General features: G+C 38.0%; 3 protein-coding genes across 3 annotated transcripts in view; 1 reads left to right on the forward strand and 2 right to left on the reverse strand.

The window, feature by feature from the left end:
* Nucleotides 1-20099, forward strand: part of LOC103511429 (toll-like receptor Tollo) — a 45169-nt gene that overhangs the window by 20141 nt on the left and 4929 nt on the right. The gene's annotated exons all lie outside the window — the stretch shown is intronic.
* On the reverse strand, nt 982-11233 carry LOC113468363. Its single transcript, XM_026825194.1, has 2 exons — nt 10221-11233; nt 982-1056 (listed from the first exon to the last, which is right to left on the reverse strand). Exons 1-2 carry the CDS (start codon nt 10950-10952, stop codon nt 997-999), a joined length of 792 nt encoding a protein of 263 aa, XP_026680995.1. The 5' UTR covers nt 10953-11233; the 3' UTR covers nt 982-996.
* Nucleotides 15117-18360, reverse strand: LOC113468364. Its single transcript, XM_026825195.1, has 2 exons — nt 17549-18360; nt 15117-15412 (listed from the first exon to the last, which is right to left on the reverse strand). The coding sequence occupies exons 1-2, from the start codon at nt 17689-17691 to the stop codon at nt 15142-15144; spliced, it is 414 nt and encodes a 137-aa protein (XP_026680996.1). The 5' UTR covers nt 17692-18360; the 3' UTR covers nt 15117-15141.

Raw genomic sequence — 20099 nt, forward strand, 5'->3', positions numbered from 1 at the left:
AGATACCGGTTTTTTTATTTTTCGAAAACTCCAACAGATTCGGAGCAATTTGAGTGGGTCATACATTGGTGGACTTAATTTTCTGATCTCACCACTTTTATAGGCCGACATTTTTTGACAGGAACTTGGCTTTTTTTTCACATTTGTTTTTGTGGGGGTTTTATTATTTTCTGCATGTCCCCCCCCTTTGTTTGAAATGTCTGGCTTTCTTTGCTAAAATGTCCTCCGTTTGAAATATCTCATCTGGTAAACCTACATGGGAGGTTTTATTCCAGTCAGAGTTCTAGTTCCTGTAGTGTATTGTTCCCATCAGGTACGTGATGACGACGCCAAAACTCCTAATCCTCCTTTGTATAAAATGTCCAAAAATGTTTAGAGAGAGAGAGAGAGAGAGAGAGAGAGAGAGAGAGAGAGAGAGAGAGAGAGAGAGAGAGAGAGAGAGAGAGAAGATGAAGAATTCTGTTTGTTCAACTTTGTTTACACTTTGACTGACCTCTTGTTATTATTTTACTCTAATATCAGGTATCATGCAAGCTGATGGAAAAAAAAACAATACATACAGGGTGCGCCATAAAAACACCGACAAAGTTTCAGGGTAGGTATTTCCAACAATATTATCCCTGAACCATATAATTTTCTGACTTCGGCTTAGTTTCCATGTGTACTACTTGCGTATTGAAGATGTACCTACTACTTGCATACTGAAAAAAAAAACAGGTAGATTTTTGGAGTACCAACATAGAATTATTTACATAGGTGACCTACTGCGGAAAAATACCTCTAAAAATTTGATCGCACATCGCCAGAAATACTAATAATAATGAAATTTAGGAAGAACGCCAATTCGGTCCCATGACCTTTCAGTCGACTACCAATTGGTTCCCGTATACCTGTAATGACTCTGATGAAATAAATAAGAGTTTTAATTTTTAACAATATTAGGTACAACGATCCTTTTTCTAATAAATTGTAAAAGAAATGACTTATACTCTTCTTTTAAATTAATTCGTATGGAACTTCACAAAGTTTCGCCGCTATGTTAAGGTTAGAAATAGGGTGGTAGCCTGAAATATCGTTCTCGTTGGGCTTTTTGGGAACTGGCGTATTGACAATTCTCATGATTTTCAAATATTTACTCATATGAAAGAAGAAAAAATTAAAAAAATTACACCGCAAAAATTTTTCAGTTACCACGCAACTCTACGCAAATCTCATCGTATGACATGTGAAATATCATCCCGTTTCAACCCCGAAGCCTGTTTCCTACACTGTAGGTCATGTTTCAGTCATGAACAGCCTTGTATCTTGTAAGCGCTAGGGGGCAGGTTCAATCCCCGCCCGGGGCGCATTTTATCCCAAACAAATAAGGTTCGTTCTCTTAACTCCTGGCTTTCTTCTATCCTGTCCTCTCTTACGCTCTAACCACGTAATTCTACGCAAATCTCATCGTGTGACATGTGAAATATCATCCCGCTTCAACCCCGAAGCCCGTTTCCTCACTGTAGGTCATGTTTCAGTCATGAACAGCCTTGTATCTTGTAAGCGCTAAGGGGCGGGTTCAATCCCCGCCCGGGGCGCATTTTATCCCAAACAAATAAGGTTCGTTCTCTTAACTCCTGGCTTTCTTCTATCCTGTCCTCTCTTCGATTTCGGGACGATAAGAGCTTCGTTGTTAGAGTTCCCACCATCAAACTTCCCCTTTTTTTTAATTAAAAAAAGAAGAAGTTCGTTTGTTTGTCCCCGGAGAAGTTAGGTGTTAAGCTGTGTCCACACATAGTCGACGGCCGTCAATCGATGTCGACTGAAACCGTCCACACTGCGTCGACAGCATAGAATCTCCTCGTCGATCGACCATATGTGGACACAGCTTTAGAAGGTCACATTTCAAGTCGAGTCGTCTGGGTAGGAAGGTAGTCGTACAGCTAGGCACATACGATCTCAGGTAATGTACCTCAGTTAGTATAAGTAGGTACAAGGTACATATGTATGTTCATACGACCTCAGTATGGAAAAGTATTTACAATTTCATATTTCGATCTAATTCGTCCAAATTCAAAATTCTGCTTTTCCATTGGCTATTACACTTGTAAGTAAGATACTTTTCCATACTTTGGTGACATGAGGCACAGGTAATGTACCTCTGAATTCAGTTCCCAATGTTTAGTGCTTGTTCTGCCAAATACTCATCATGAATAGCTAATTTTTGATTAAAAAAAGAAGAAGTTCGTTTGTTTGTCCCCGGAGAAGTTAGGTGTTAAGGTGTGTCCACACATAGTCGACGGCCGTCAATCGATGTTGACTGAACCCGTCCACACTGCATCGACAACATAGAATCTCCTCGTCGATCGACCATGTGTGGACACAGCTTCAGAAGGTCACGTTTCAAGTCGAGTCGTCTGGGTAGGAAGGTAGTCGTCTAGGTAGGTACTACCAGGGTACCTACATACGATCTCAGATAATGTACCTCAGTTAGTATAAGTAGGTACAAGGTACATATGTATGTTCATACGACCTCAGTATGGAAAAGTATTTACAATTTCATATTTCGATCTAATTCGTCCAAATTCAAAATTCTGCTTTTCCATTGGCTATTACACTTGTAAGATACTTTTCCATACTTTGGTGATATGAGGCACAGGTAATGTACCTCTGAATTCAGTTCCCAATGTTTAGTGCTTGTTCTGCCAAATACTCATCACGAATAGCTAATTTTTGTAACCATCAGATCAGGTACTTTGGTACCTAATATGTACGGTAGTATACCTATGTACTATGGCAGTGTTTCTAATTGGTGTTCCGCGGAACCTAGGGGTTCCGCGAGCTGACGGCAAGGGTTCCGCGAGATATTTTGGAAAAATCATACATTAGATAAACTAATTTTTGCAACCATCAGATCAGGTACTTTAGTGCCTAATATGTACGGTAGTATACCTATGTACATGGGTGCCTAAACATGTACTATGTATAAATGTATATTATGATGTACTTGAATACTACTAATAAGTAAGTACATGTGTGGTGAATATGACATGGAATACATGACTATCATAAATTAGGTAGCTGGTAGTTACCTACAGCCTAGAAGAGCTAGGTTTACTCAAAGTAATGTATCTATATCTAAGTATTCTAAGTACATATTTATTGTTGTACTCAAGTAAGTAAGTAGGTAGCTACATAATAGTTAATGATATCTAATAATTATTGTCAGGTACATAGGTACCTACCTACAGGCTTACCTCGAAAATAGGTTTGCATTGACACCAAAAAACAAAGTACCAACACATAAGTAAGAGGTCCCAATTACTGGAATAGTAAAAAAATGATATTTTCCCTATGAAAATTGGATGTTTTACAGATGTGTGTGTGTTTTTTACTTTCCTTATCCTATAGGAAGGAAAGTAATGTAATCGGGTCAAAATTTCGATGGTCAGTTTTTAGTGCCAAAACCCAAAACCGCGAATCGCAAAAAAATTAATGAATAGTCGATTGTACATGAAATTTTACGTAGAACAATAATATGCAATAAAGAATTGGGGTTCTCATTTGAAATTCCAAAGTTGGTACCAACTTCGCAGTTTTCGCGAACTTGTTCGCGAATTTCAATATTGCCAAAAAGTTCTTTGCAAAAATCAAAAAGATACGGGTTTTTTACTTTCCTTATCCTATAGGAAGGAAAGTAATGTAATCGGGTCAAAATTTCGATGGTCAGTTTTTAGTGCCAAAACCCAAAACACGTTTTGAGGTCCCTAGAGCCTAAATCCAAAGTTTCAGCCATTGGTCCGTGTGTGTGTCTGAATGAGAATCCTCAATTGAGTCTTTAAGAGCTGACGGAAAAGTATTAAACTTAATTGAGGTGTTAAATATTTTTGTGAGTGGTAACTTGAGCTGGCTGACACACTCAATGTAAATACTGGGAGGGATGCCGTCAGGGCCAGGGGGTTTATTCTCGTGTCTGTGTGTCTGACTGTAAACAAAATATCTCGAGAACGGTAAGAGCTAGAGACTTGAAATTTGGTATGTACATGTCAAATGTCACAAGGATGCGACACGAAACTTTTGGAGGTGTGAAATGTGACACGAAACTTTTGGTTAAGATCGGGGCAACGGTTGGCGGCATTTTACCGCTTTTTGGCGGTTTTCGGTGTAATTTAACAATATCTCCGTGTGTCTGTCTTTCTGTCTGTTATCAAAATATCTCGAGAACGGTAAGAGCTAGAGACTTGAAATTTGGTATGTACATGTCAAATGTCACAAGGATGCGACACGAAACTTTTGGTTAAGATCGGTGCAACGGTTGGCGGCATTTTACCGCTTTTTGGCGGTTTTTGATTGTGTTTTTGGCGGTTTTCAGCTATACCGACTAAACGGTTAGAGATATTGTAAAAGTTTGGCTATAAGAACAAGAACACCCGAAACAAGCATTTTTGGCGGTTTTCAGCTATACCGACTAAACGGTTAGAGATATTGTAAAAGTTTGGCTATAAGAACAAGAACACCCGATTATTTGTTAGGTTTATATTAGACATCCTATGTATTAACATTATTCTTACCGTTTCTATTATTACTGGATACTAGAAACCGGGAAGTGTGTGAACGAAATGTATCTAAGGAACCCTAATCTAGTGTATCTAAGGAACCAGCTGATTTATGATCAGGTGACAGTACCCCCACCCCCATTGTCACTATCAGCAACAACAACAACAACAACCCAATAGTCAGTTTCCCATGAAGATGCCTATAAGATAGGCGAAACTCGAGTCGGAGTAGAAAAACACAAATACCTAGTATCCAGTAATAATAGAAACGGTAAGAATAAAGAACACCCGAAACAAGCATCATTCAATAGGATGAGGAAAGTCGTGTGATGTTCACACCAGATTTTTTTTCTTTCAATAGGTTTGATAGGTAGAGGTAACTGTAAGTAACTGCTACTTATCTGGAGGTCTTATCGGTCCGAAAGTGAGCACAGAAGGAAAACAGGATAGGAAAAAGGCAGCCGTTCCGAGAACGAACCTTATCTGTTTAGGATTTAATCCGCCCCTGTTGGGAATCGAATCCGCGACCTAGCGCTTACAAGGCAAATGAGCTACTCTCCAGGCTAAGTAACTAGGCTGGTAAATGAAAAAAAAAAAAAAAAAAAAATATTTTTTTTCAAAAAAAAAAAAAAAAAAATTTTTTCTTTAGCACCCCGAAAAAAAAAAAAATAGTTTTTCTCTATGACCATTGGATGTTTTACAGATGCTTTGTTTACAAAAAACTATGTTCTCATGAATCAAAAGATAAGCACAGACCAACTCGAATTCTCAAACATTTCAATGACTGGAACGGGCATAGGGTCACGGTCCAATGTTTGCCAAAAGTAAAGGCGGGTACACAGTGCATTTCTAATTTCTACACATGTATGCAAAGATTTAACGTACCTACAATTTACATTTCTTATGATGTATATTGTGTATCTACATCTACATAACTTCAATATCATGTATGAATGATTTGCTATTCAGTGCGAAAAACAGCCGAGTCTTTTGGAATAGTAATACTACTTGATACAAATCAGCATCTTAATTGAAACAATATGTCAGGTCAGAATTCACCAAAGCATCCTATTGTACTTCCTACTTATCTCAGAATTTCAGGAATGTTTTTTCATTAGGGTAATAAGTAACTAAAGTAGATAAGTAGTTATACAATAATAAATTAAGCATTTACTCAAGTAAATAATGAATTACTTATGTTTAATCAATTAATTAAAAATGATAACACTTAAACAATCTTAACATTGTGTTTCATCTACTAAGAACTTCTTTGTTCGACACATCTTGTCTTTATCTTAACTTGGGGGTTCAGTGATCTGGGGAATTCACTCGGAGAGGTCCCCCCCTGAGGGAGGTTTGCAATAAAATGACTCCTTTCATTGTACTATGCCTAGTCTAGACCTGGACTATTGACCAATGCCAAGACCATTGACCCCCACACCAGTGTGTCCACAACAGAGCTCTCTAAATCAGTAATGGAATTCACTCGGAAAGGTCCCTCCGAGGGAGGTTTGCGATAAAATGACTCCTTTCATTGTACTATGCCACTCAGCATGTGTCCACAATGGGGTCCATAGACCATGGACCCTAGTCTAGACCTGGACTATTGACCAATGCCAGGACCATTGACCCCCACACCAGTGTGTCCACAACAGAGCTCTCTAAATCAGTAATGGCTAGGGTCACAATCCAACTGGTTGATTTCAAAGTTCGCAACCAACCAGATAGCTTATTCCAAGAGTTAAACCGAGGTCCACCTAGTTAGCTTAGAGAGTAGCATGTCTGTCTTGTTAGACTCAGGTCATGGGTTTGATCCCAGCCCTAGGTTCATTTTTATCCTAAATAGATAAGGATTACTCCCAGAATGACTGGCTTTCTTTTATTTTGTTCTCCTTCATCCTTTGCTTTCAGGATGATAAGACCTTAACAGTTACAGTTTCTTCTATCAAACCTTCATTATTATTTTTTAAAGTTTAACTTCAGGACCATTGGAAGTTTTACAGATGTTTTGTTTACAAAAAAACTACCTATGTTCTCATGAATGAAAAGATAAGCACAGACCAACTCGAATTCTCAGACATTTCAATGACTGGAACGGGCATTATGGTCACGGTCCAATGTTTGCCAAAAGTATAGAGGCGGGTACACAGTGCATTTCTAATTTCTACACATGAATGCAAAGATTTAACGTACAATTTACATATCTTATGATGTATATTGTGTATCTACATCTACATGTATGAATGATTTGCTATTCAGTGCGAAAAACAGCCGAGTCTAATATAAAACAAATCTGTGATAACAGCATACTGTGTTATTCATTCATTGAATCATCACATCATGTTGTTGTAGCAGCTTGATGGCAGAATAGAGAAAAAATATTATCTCTTCTAGCAATACACCGGGGTGATGGTTTCTAGCCATGTTTAATGGCTCATCCTGAACTGCAGTCAACCATCATGAGGACTAGTGCTTAATCTTGAATCATCACATCATGTTGTTGTAGCAGCTTGATGGCAGAATAGAGAAAAAATATCTCTTCTATCAGCAATACACCGGGGTGATGGTTTCTAGCCATGTTTAATGGCTCATCCTGAACTGCAGTCAACCATCATGAGGACTAGTGCTTAATCTGGAGATATCCTTGTAGGACATTTCCGCGGTCCGCGTTCGATTCCCGGGGGAGTCAGAACTTTCGGAATCGTCACTGTTCATAAGGTGTTGCTGTGAGTGGTTATTTCTAGGTAAAGTAGACACTTCCATGTTGCTGCTTTTGTTGATGGTGAATTTTTTAGAGCGCATAGCACATTCTCTAGATTGTAAAATGAGATAAGGGTTTAGGTGTAGTTAACCTTTTGCGTACAGAATCAATTTCACCAGAATCGCTCTTACGGTAGGATTCATGTCCCACATGAAACTCAAGCGTTGTTGTATGTAGTTAAATATGCAGTTTTTAAGAGAAATCAAAAAGAAATTCGACAAACACTTCACTCACGAATGCATTTTCACGACTGACTTTTTTAATTTTTTTTTTGTCTAAAAATCTAAAAAATAAAAAACGCAAAACGTAAACAAAACAACATCCGACTTTTTTAGTTCGAAATTTTTTCCTCTAGAGAGCGCTGGACCAAGTCTCTCGAAATGACGCACATTCGCGTCATTTTTCGCTCTTGCATTTTTGCCGTTTTTCAAGAAAAAACTCCTAAATAGTCTAGATTTCTAGATACCAAAGTTTCCAAAGGAAAATTTCCTTAAAAGCCTCCAGACTTTGTCTAAAAAACGCAGAACGTAAACAAAACAACATCCGACTTTTTTAGTTCGAAATTTTTTCCTCTAGAGAGCGCTGAACCAAGTCTCTCGAAATGACGCACATTCGCGTCATTTTTCGCTCTTGCATTTTTGCCGTTTTTCAAGAAAAATCTCCTAAATAGTCTAAATACCAAAGTTTCCAAAAGAAAATTTCCTTAAAAGCCTCCAGACTACTAAAAAAATACCATAGATTCCATAGGAAATCTAGAAATTAGAAATCATGCTCGATCATACACGTTGAAAAATAAAGGAAAATGCGCATCGTATGAAAAGTCCTATGGAATCCTTGGGAAAGGTGAAAAGGAGGGAAAGTTTGAATTTTTTGAAAAATAACGAAAAAAGTAAACAACTGCAGGCAGCCTACTTAGCTTAGTTGGTAGTGCGTCTGCCTTGTAAGCGCTAGGCCGCGGGTTCGATTCCCGCCCGGGGCGGATGGAGACTGGAAATTTGGTATGTAGTTCACAAATGTGAAAAGGATGCAACACAAAACGTTTGGTTTTGCCAGCCTAGTTAGCTTAGTTGGTAGTGCGTCTGCCTTGTAAGCGCTAGGCCGCGGGTTCGATTCCCGCCCGGGGTAGCCAGCCTAGTTAGCTTAGTTGGTAGTGCGTCTGCCTTGTAAGCGCTAGGCCGCGGGTTCGATTCCCGCCCGGGGCGGGTTTTATCCTGATGGGATAATGTTCGTTCTCGGAACGGCTGGCTTTCTCCTATCCTGTCTTCCTTCTCTCTTCGATTTCTCTAGCAGTCACAGTTCCCTCTGTCAAACCTCTTTAAAAAAAAACTTGATATTTGCATTCGCTTAAAAAAGTACAGTTACGGAGGCTGGCTTTCTCCTATCCTGTCTTCCTTCTCTCTTCGATTTCGGGACGATAAGACCATAGCAGTTACAGTTCCCATCGTAGGCTTTCTCCTATCCTGTCTTCCTTCTCTCTTCGATTTCGGGACGATAACTAGCAGTTACAGTTCCCTCTGCTTTCTTCCACCTGGCTTCCTTCTCTCTTCGATTTCGGGACGATAAGACCATAGCAGTTACAGTTCCCTCTGTCAAACCCCTTACACCTGGCTTCCTTCTCTCTTCGATTTCGGGACGATAAGACCATAGCAGTTACAGTTCCCTCTGTCAAACCTCTTTAAAATGGTTCGATTCCCGCCCGGGGCGGATTTTATCCTGATGGGATAATGTTCGTTCTCGGAACGGCTGGCTTTCTCCTATCCCTCTCTTCCTTCTCTGATTTTGGGACGATAAGACCATAGCAGTTACAGTTCCCTCTGTCAAACCTCTTAACAAAAAAATACATGTGTTTTTTTTTTTTATCCTGATGGGATAATGTTCGTTCTCGGAACGGCTGGCTTTCTCCTATCCTGTCTTCCTTCTCTCTTCGATTTCTCTAGCAGTCACAGTTCCCTCTGTCAAACCTCTTTAAAAAAAAACTTGATATTTGCATTCGCTTAAAAAAGTACAGTTACGGAACGGCTGGCTTTCTCCTATCCTGTCTTCCTTCTCTCTTCGATTTCGGGACGATAAGACCATAGCAGTTACAGTTCCCCCTGTCAAACGGTCAAACCTCTTTTAAAAAAAAAAGGTTTGGTTGAGATGGTTGCTGCGCTTGGCGGTATTTTGACCGCTTTTGGACAGATTTCAACCGTTTTTGGCGGTTTTCAGCTATAGCGACTAAACGGTTAGAGATATTGTAAAAACTTGGCTATAAGAACATACATCTCTAACCGTTTAGTCGGTAAAGCTGAAAACCGCCAAAAAACGGTCGAAATCTGTCCAAAAGCGGTCAAAATACCTCCAAGCGCAGCAACCATCTAAACCAAACGTTTTGTGTTCCATCCTTGTCACATTTGTGAAGTACATACCAAATTTCAAGTCTCTAGCTCATACCGTTCCCGAGATATTGTTAAATTACACCGAAAACCGCCAAAAAGCGGTAAAATGCCGCCAACCGTTGCACCGATCTTAACCAAAAGTTTCGTGTCGCATCCTTGTCACATTTGACATCTACATACCAAATTTCAAGTCTCTAGCTCTTACCGTTCTCGAGATATTTTGTTTACAGACAGTACAGACACACAGACAGACAGAAGGACAGACAGACACACACACGGACCAATGGCTGAAACTTTGGATTTAGGCTCTAGGGACCTCAATCATTTTCTCTATCAAATTCAAGGTATAATATAAAAATTAATATTTAGTATAAAAATTAATATTTAGAAATAAGCTCAAAACTGACGAAAAAGAACAGTCTCAAATATTCAAATGGAAAATTCAAGCAAGTGTTTCTTTGTTGTTTTTTTCAACTATGGCGTGACGTCACGTGCAGTGTTGTCAAAATATTAGCACTCGCCGCGCGGTAAAAAAAAAGAAATAGGGCGGTAGCCTGAAATATCGTTCTCGTTGGGCTTTTTGGGAACTGGTGTCACAATTGAGTCTTTAAGAGCTGACGGAAAAGTATTAAACTTAAGTGAGGTGTTGAATATTTTTGTGAGTGGTAACTTGAGCTGGCTGACACACTCAATGTAAATACTGGGAGGGATGCCGTCAGGGCCAGGGGGTTTATTCTTAGCTAAGGATCTTATTTCTTTGTCTACGTCATTCTCTGTCACATAGCTCAGGTGAAAATGATCAGAGCTAATGTCAGTTTGTGAAAAGTCCGGTGAATAATTTGACTTATTTTGATTGTAGGACTTAGAGAAATGAGCATTGAAGGCGTTAAGTATGTCCTTTGTGTCTGACAAAGTTTTATTGTCGTATGTTAATATTGTTTTAGGAGGATCTTTACGTTTTTCTTTTGTGTAAGACCAGAATGGTTTCGAATTACCCCTTTTCATTTCATGTGTTATTTGTTTTATGTAATCTAAGTAATCTGTTTTAATTTGTGTCTTGCATTTCTTTCTGAGGAGAATATATTCTGTGTTTATTTTAGAAGAGCGGTTTTTTATTTTTCTTAGGCGTTCTTTGCGTTTGTACATTTTTATAGTGTTTTTGGCCCACCACATGGGAAATTTTCTACTTGTTTGTTTAGGGGTGAATTTAGGTGTGCTTTTTTCAAAGGCTTGATTGCACATTTTGTAAAAGAATAGCATACATTCTTCAGGATTCATGCTGTCAAGGGGACTCCAATCCACGTTACCAAGTTCACATTTCAGCGTAGCAAAATTTGTCTTTTTAAAGTAAAAACCTTGTGGTAATATAGTGGGCCTTTTTGTTGAGTCTCACCTTTACCTAATTTTATGGTGGCTACAAATGCAGGATGATGTTGGTCTATATCTACAAGGCCTATTTCTTGTTCAACAGTAGTAAAGGCTAGTTTTTTCCGACCAATTTTTTCTTGATTCAAGTTGAAACATACCTAGTATCCTGTGGCGCTCACAACAACACTCAACACAAATATAATCTTACATAGAAAACGCAGGTTCTCGTTTCTCCACAATTTCCATCTCTGAAGTTTAAATAACGCTTCCAAATTCTTGGCCAGCACCTGAGAGCTATGTCTAACTGATGAGTTCAAATAAGAACGAAACGCGTCTTGGGCTGCTCTCAGGTGTTGGCTAAATTGGTGACCCCGACGTGATGGAAATTAGGAAACTTGAGAGCCCTCATCTGGACTTGACCGCGTCCTGCCTGCGCATTCTGCGCAACCCAGCACGTTAATCAATCAATCAATTTTATTTGTACAAATATATTGTATGTGGTACAATGTTAAGACTACGAACTAAAGACTAAACTAAAACTAAATCTATAATAATATAATAATCTATAGTAATATAATCTGTAATAAGCCCACCGTGTAACTCGGATATCACACTCAAGTCAGATCCACCCCTTTCTTACCAGTAATTTGAGACGTAAATTGCCCTCTATTTGCCGCAAGGAGATCTGCGTGAGTGCATGTCGTCTCCATTTGGCCGCATACCAGGAGATGTTCATGCGTCTGCTCACTGCCGCATTTTTTTGCCGTTTTTCAAGAAAAATCTCCTAAATAGTCTTTGTCTAAATACCAAAGTTTCCAAAGGAAAATTTCCTTAAAAGCCTCCAGACTACTAAACAATACCATATATTCCATAGGAAATCTAGAAATTAGAAATCATTCTCGATCATACATGTTGAAAAATAAAGGAAAAAGGAGGGAAAGTTTGAATTTTTTGAAAAATAACGAAAAAAGTAAACAACTGCATTTCTGCCACTGCAAAAGGATCTAGCACAGGGGAGCGTGTTGAGGACGAGATTTTTCGAGAAAAATCCCATGACAACAGTAGGGGGATGGGATTTTAGTTTTCATAAAACGTCCCTTTCCCACCGTAAATTCTTTGTTTATTTTTGACATTTGACTTGTAATTTTTATAAATTTTATTTTCTGTTTCTCAAGACCTCACAACTTTTGAAGAATTTGAAGTAAAATTTCGTTTTTCGTTAGGGTTGCCAACCGTACGTTATTTCCCGGAACAATCCGTATTTTTGTCAAAAATCAAATGTTCCGCCGGAACACTGTATGTAGTACACAAATGTGATAAGGATGCAACTCAACGTCTGGTTGAGATAGAAGCTGCGGTTGGCGGCATTTTGACCGCTTCTTGGCGGTTATCGACCGTTTTTTGGCAGTTTTCAGCCATACCGACTAAACGGTTAGAGATATTATAAAAGTTACGGTATAAGAACAAGAGCACTCAAAATAAGCATCATTCAATAGGATAAGGAAAGTCGTGTGATGTTCACACCAGATTTTTTTTTTTTTATATATTTTTCGAAAACTCCAACAGATTCGCAGCATGGTGGACACCGTGTATACATAGTTTAAATAAAATCGCAGATATATATTTTTCGAAAACTCCAACAGATTCGCAGCATGGTGGACACCGTGTATACATAGTTTAAATAAAATCGCAGATTAATTTGTCTGTACATTGCTTACAATCGTGAAAAGTTTAGTTACTCTCACTCCTTATGCTGCTATTTCACTATTCTGAAAATCACATTAGAAAATTTTCTGTTTGTATGTATGTATGTATGTCTGTGTGTGACGCTTATAGTCCTTTTGTTGTCCTCTTTTCACGAGAAAACGTTTACACATGATTAGTAGGTACAGATCTTATTACCCTCCCGTGAGTTGTTGGTTTTGTTGTTTGATCGTTTGATGAGTATTTTTGTAAGTTAGTATTATTCGGAGGAGCACACCAAAGAGAAAGGAGGCCCTCATTTTGTGGGATTTTTCCCTCCAATCGTGAAATTTTCCCACCGAAACTTTTTAAATATTTCCCATTTTGACACCGGGATTTACGATAAATAACAAACATAAACGACCTTGTGGTAATATAGTGGGCCTTTTTGTTGAGTCTCACCTTTACCTAATTTTATGGTGGCTACAAATGCAGGATGATGTTGGCAAACATAAACGAACGATAGTTGGCTTGGCTTGGAGTGTAGCACGTCAGCCTTCCAAGTGCTTGGTCATGGGTTCGTTTCTCAGCTAATGTCAGTTTGTGAAAAGTCTGGTGAATAATTTGACTTATTTTGATTGTAGAACTTAGACACTAGAGAAATGAGATTGAAGGCGTTAAGTATGTCCTTTGTGTCTGACAAAGTTTTATTGTCGTATGTTAATATTGCTTTAGGAGGATCTTTACGTTTTTCTTTTGTGTAAGACCAGAATGGTTTCGAATTACTCCTTTTCATTTCATGTGTTATTTGTTTTAGGTATGTAATCTAAGTAATTTGTGTCTTGCATTTCTTTCTGAGGAGAATATACCTATTCTGTGTTTATTTTAGAAGAGCGGTTTTTTATTTTTCTTAGGCGTTCTTTGCGTTTGTACATTTTTATAGTGTTTTTGGCCCACCACATGGGAAATTTTCTACTTGCTTGTTTAGGGGTGAATTTAGGTGTGCTTTTTTCAAAGGCTTCATTGCACATTTTGTAAAAGAATAGCATACATTCTTCAGGATTCATGCTGTCAAGGGGACTCCAATCCACGTTACCAAGTTCACATTTCAGCGTAGCAAAATTTGTCTTTTTAAAGTAAAAAACCTTGTGGTAATATAGTGGGCCTTTTTGTTGAGTCTCACCTTTACCTAATTTTATGGTGGCTACAAATGCAGGATGATGTTGGTCTATATCTACAAGGCCTATTTCTTGTTCAACAGTAGTAAAGGCTAGTTTTTTCCGACCAATTTTTTCTTGATTCAAGTTGAAACATACCTAGTATCCTGTGGCGCTCACAACAACACTCAACACAAATATAATCTTACATAGAAAACGCAGGTTCTCGTTTCTCCACAATTTCCATCTCTGAAGTATAAATAACGCTTCCAAATTCTTGGCCAGCACCTGAGAGCTATGTCTAACTGATGAGTTCAAATAAGAACGAAACGCGTCTTGGGCTGCTCCCAGGTGTTGGCCAAAGTATTATACATATATATATATGTATGTACTTCATAAAATGTCTAGCAGATTGTAATACCTGGAATACATCAAACTGTTGATACGTCTTATGTCTTATCCCACCAAGTACTCCCAGCAAGTGAGTCATCAGATAAATTATTTCATCTACAGAAGAGACATGTTTGACGTCACTATGTATTGTATACGTATAACTGCTAATAAGTTAGTGACAGGGGTTTCCATTCGGAGACAAGTTACTCGCCTCCTTACATTAACCTCACCCAACCTGAGTGGCACCGGGAAAAGACAACCAGCACGCGATTGTCCAGACGTTGACCCATCCGTATACCAACCACGTGTAATGTTGCTTAACCCCGGAGTACGGACCTAAGAATATTAACACCCTGTATATGAGTATTAGTAATCTCAATTATTGTGGTGAATTTTCTGCAAGGACATCTTGGCAAATGAACTTTAGCATTCACAGACATTGCAGAGTGGTAGAACCAGTGACTCGGCTGTCATGGCACCTATAGAGTGGTAGGATTAGTGAACTGGACTCGACTTCAAATTGTGCACAAAGTATCCGACAATTTTTACAGAAGAAAAAACTGTTTCAACTAAAATCCTTGGATTCTCTGGACACTTCTCTCTCTCTCTCTCTCTCTCTCTCTCTCTCTCTCTCTCTCAAAAAAAAATGTCGTGTTGAAATTTAAAACTCGCATCGTTCTTACACTAAATGAAAAAATGTACAAGTTAGTATGTAACTAAGTACATACATTACGTACACAGGTAGTCCCTAGTAAACCAGTGAAATATATTATGAACCTTAGTCTCGCTGCTTGTTATACGTGACTACCTCAGCTGCTACTTTTCTTCTGATATCTGGAGGGGCTATTCCAGCTAGAGGATGTAGTTTATCGAGAGGAGTCGGCTTGAGGCAACCGGTGATGATTCGGCAGAATTCGTTGATGGCGGTATTGACTTGTTTGCAGTGGGCGGATGACTTCCACGCAGGGGCAGCGTACTCGGCAGCGGAGAGGCTGAGCGCAATTGTGGATGTGCGGAGCAGGTGACGTTAAGCTCCCCATGTTGTACCAGTCAGTTTTCGCAGGATGTTGTTGCGTGCTAAGACCTTCATCTTTGTGTTCTGGTAGTTGAAGGTCAGCGTTCGATCCAGGGTGACGCCAAGGTATTTTGGAGAGAAGGAGAGAAATAAGAGAGAAAAAAAAAAAAAAAAAAAAAAAAAAAAAAAAAAAATCGGGTCAAATTTTCGATGGTCAGTTTTTAATTAAAAAACACATTTTGAGGTCCCTAGAGCCTAAATCTTTCAGCCATTGGTCCGTGTGTGTGTCTGTCTGTAAACAAAATATCTCGAGAACGGTAAGAGCTAGAGCCTTGAAATTTGGTTTGAATGTATGTACGCAGGATTCCTAGGTCATACTGTCGACCTGTAAATTTTTCAAAGGAGTAGGGTGCGTGTGCGAGTTCCCGTGTTTACTACTTGCGTACTACAGTACTAGTTGCGTACTAAATTTTCAGGTAGACAGTACTACTGCGTACTAAAGATGTATTAATAATGAATGTAATGAAAAGTCCCTTTACTCCAGCAGTAGGCTACTATTATTATTGTGGTCAAATTCTCAAATTATTTTGAGGATAAAATTCCATACCTTGGCTGGAATTAAACCCACGCCCTCCTGTTTACCAGGCGAGCGTCTTGATCACTACACCACCGAGGCAGGGATGTACTACTTGCGTACTGGATTAAAACAGGTAGACAGCGAAAAATACCTCTCAAAATTTGGTCCCACAGAAAAAAATCTCTTACTTCAGCCCACGAAAGAATTATAGAACGCAAAAAGAACTTTCGCAAATGATCAACTTTCTGGGAATGATAGGGTTAGGTAGCACGCAAAAAGAACTTTCACAAATGATCAACTTTTTGTGTGTTATGGGTTTTAGTATAGGGTTCGAAAAAATATAAAAAGGACTTCATAATCATTTGAGCGAAATTAGGGAAAACAGGGGAATGTTTTTTTCCCCATTAAAATATGTTAGCTGTAACACTTTAGGGTCCTCCTAAGATGAAGAAACTAAATAGAAAGATAGATACCTAAAGAGTTAAAGAAAAAAAAAAAAGAAAGAATAAATACATCTAAGGAAAATTAAGGTCGCTGGCTGTTTTCTGGAAATACCACTGAGCTCGATTCGGACGCCACTAGTTTCAAAAGCTTGAGGGCTGGTGAAACTAGAAGCCAGCCAAAATAGGAAAATCTAAAAGTTAGAATATAAGAAAAGAACCAGAAAAAAAACTATAGCTGTACCTTGGTTTGAAAATAGCCGGATAACTGTTAAGCTGAAATAAAATAATAGGAGAGCACTTGCTTTCACCCCAAGGGCAATGGGAGGTTAACCCATTCGAGGGCCTGTCTTGACCATAGTTGACCAAACCACAAGCGTATAGCGTACCAAATGAGGTTCCAATGAAGAAACCAATATATCAGATTAGATTAGATCAGAGATACAGAAATATTGTATGAAATAAAACATTTACCCAGGACTGAGTAGTCCTTACCAAACTGAAAAGGAACCTAGCTAAGTAAAATGAGAGTAGTTATTGCATTTAAAAGGTCTTTGGTATAGGTCCAAAGACAACAAGAAATATATGGCAATTAATTATTTATTAAACATCAAAAAACAATATAATTATAATCAATTGAAAATAAGCAACTCAAATCAATGCAGTCAAATTTCCATGAGATATTTGGTAGGTCAGTTAATAAGCCCCCAAAGAATTAATACATTTAATCAATTGATCCCAGGCTGAAATAAGGTAAGTAAAATACCAGAACAAATAGAAGATAGAAAATCAGCACTTCCAGCATTATACTCAAGCTGTTCACAAAACTACCAACAGTACACATCATTGGTCCAGACTGTCCAGAGGAAAGGAAATGAAAAAAAAAAAAAAAAAAAAAAAAAAACAGGAATGATTGTCAAACAGACAATTCGAAACATCTTCAAGAAAATTATGTGAACCTTTTTTTATCCCGGCGCGGCGTTTTAAAATAAAAATGGGTCCCGATCCCACAAAGATCTATTTTTCGCCAAAAATGATAGTTCCGCCTAAAAATCCACCGCGGACTTGGTTCACCGTCGATAAATGTATCCGTAGTATGCTGCTAGTGCTGCTTTTTTATTGACATGTTTACTTATTGTTTTTAGAGCATATGTATAGGAAAGGGGTTACGGTGTAAGAGTCCTAATCTGCCCTGAGCCTAGCTTGCCTATCTGAATATGAGAGAATGTGTGCAATTTTACCTTTCGACGACGACAACTGAAATATGACGACCTGTGTATCTGTAGTCTAAGGACGGGCAGAACTCCCTACGCAGACAGGAAGGCAGGAAAGCTGGACAGCACTCCTTGACATCACACACCAAATATACTTGCACAGACTCCATTTATGAGTTGATCTGGGAAATGAAGAAAGATCCAATTTAAGTATCAACGTAAGACAATTAATGCAAATAACCTAACAGATTTACATTGGTACCCCTTGAATCAAATGAACCAAACTTTACAGTAAAAGTACAAAGATTAGGCAGACCTTGGAAACAGAATTTTGGCCTGAATATAAAGAACCAAAGGAAAATAAAAAACAAACCCTGTTAATATTATGGTAAGTAAATAATAGGAAGAAAACATCACTCCCCTGGTTTCTGGTGAACTGGAATGTTGATCTACGGGATGCTTAATTGATTCTGGAACATTTTCACTTGACTGGAGAACTTGGAAAATTGAATATTAAACTGAAGAACTTGGAAACTTGAACATCTAATTGGAAAACTTGGAAACTTGATTGCTGTTGAGTGGTCTCATGGTCTGGGAGTTATTAAGTGATGGACTGCATTTTGGGTCCATTAGGCAAAATGATGACCTCGGTGCTTGGTGGTGAAGCGCCTGGTGCTTGAGATAGTGCATTTGAGATGCACATTGAATAATTTGACTTATGAATCTATGTAATTCAATAAAACTTCTTTAAACTCAACTCAACTTCTTTTAAACTCAACTTATCTTTATTTAAACTCAACTTATCAACTTATCTTTTCCAATAATCTCCAAAACTTAAAATCTAAAAAATATAAAAATCAAAACAAACACGCGAAGGAAAAGGAAGTAGTTTGCTTTCTAGTTTTCGTGACTTTTTAATGTTTTGCAGTGTCGAAGCGTAGAAAGGGATATATGTATATATATAAAAATACATAACTAAACATACTTTAGACTAGGAAACATGGAATTTGGGAAAGTCAAGCATATTGTTTATTTTAATTTTTTTATTTTTGTTGTAATCAGATATCATTATTACATATATCATTATCCACAATGATGATATTGAAAATTTACATGAGCATACTATCAGAGAATGAAACTGAAATTATTTAATGAACTCCCCATCCGTGGCACAAGCTCCGGCTTTTACGGATGGGTATACCATTTGTTGCCTATTTATTTAACTGAGAGAATTGTACTGAAAAACTAATAAATGGAAACTTATAAAATAAATATACAGTCGCGTATTCGCTAATCTTCGATGAGATGATCGGTATCAGAATTTCGCAACATTATACGTACATAGCACCTAATAAAAAAATTCTTCAACCTATGAAAAATAAATAAAAAAAGACCCAGTACCCAAGTCGGACATCTTTTTTTTTTTTTTTTTTTTTTTTTTTTTTTTTACCCACCCAAATAAAAGGTTAAAATTGAAATAGTACGCAAGTTACCTTCACCCTTTTTTTCATTTTAGTACGCAACTAGAAGGTTAAAATTGAAATAGTACCCATGTTACCTACAGCCGCGAGTTCTAGGAGTCGCCCTTTGAGAGAGTTTTTGAAATCCAAGGGCCCTTAGGCCCCTTAGTAACTTTTCTTGGTCGGGTCAGGTCAGATACGGCTGTAGGTAACATGCGTATTAATTCAATTTTAACCTTCTAGTTGCGTACTAAAATGAAAAAAAGATGTCCGACTTGCGTACTGGGTCTTTTTTATTTATTTTTTTATGGGTTGAGGGATTTTTTTTTAGTACGAACATTTAATGGGAAAAAAAATCATTCCCCTGTTTTCCTAATTTCGCTCAAATAATTATTATGAAGTCCTTTTTATGTTTTCGAACCCTATACTAAAACCAAGAACACACAAAAAGTTGATCATTTGTGAAAGATCTTGATGTGTACTACCTCACCATATAATTAACAGAAAGTTGATCATTTGTGAAAGTTCTTTTCCCGTTTTACCTAACCCTATCATTCCCAGAAAGTTGATAATTTCTGAAAGTTCTTTTCACGTGCTACCTAACCCTGTCATTCCCAGAAAGTTGATCACTTGCGAATGTTCTTTTCGGGTTCTATAATTCTTTCGTGGGAAAAAGAAGGGATTTTTTTCTGTGGGACCAAATTTGAGGGATATTTTTTACTGTATACTTGTTTTTATCCAGTACGCAAGTGGTACATCTTTAGTACGCAAGTAGTACTGTCTACCTGAAAATTTAGTACGCAACTAGTACTGCAGTTCGCAAGTAGTAAACACCGTCAGATACCTACTCTGTTATAGAGTTATACGTTATACCCTCCCTAAGGAAAGATCTATCCATAATTTTGTTTGAACTTATGAACCCGTATTTATGAACAAATATAAGGATATCCTTTGCAGTTGAGCAAGTGCTGAGCACAGGATTGCAATAATTCGTTATTTATAAACTGGTTTTTCTACCTAAAAACGTTCTTTCTAGTTCTAACACCCGTATTTATGAACAAATATAAGGATATCCTTTGCAGTTGAGCAAGTGCTGAGCACAGGATTGCAATAATTCG

The sequence above is a fragment of the Diaphorina citri genome, unplaced genomic scaffold, assembly GCF_000475195.1.
Source record: "Diaphorina citri unplaced genomic scaffold, Diaci psyllid genome assembly version 1.1 scaffold714, whole genome shotgun sequence".
NCBI classification, from domain to species: domain Eukaryota; kingdom Metazoa; phylum Arthropoda; class Insecta; order Hemiptera; family Psyllidae; genus Diaphorina; species Diaphorina citri.

Coding starts and splice junctions, on each gene's coding strand:
- LOC113468364 (XM_026825195.1), bottom strand. CDS start 17,691: ATGGAGTCTGTGCAAGTATATTTGGTGTGTGATGTCAAGGAGTGCTGT. Junction 15,413..17,548: donor TCAGTTGTCGTCGTCGAAAG/GTAAAATTGCAC, acceptor CAAAATACCTTG/GCGTCACCCTGGATCGAACG.
- LOC113468363 (XM_026825194.1), bottom strand. CDS start 10,952: ATGAATCCTGAAGAATGTATGCTATTCTTTTACAAAATGTGCAATCAA. Junction 1,057..10,220: donor ACGATATTTCAGGCTACCGC/CCTATTTCTTTT, acceptor TCAGGCTACCAC/CCTATTTCTAACCTTAACAT.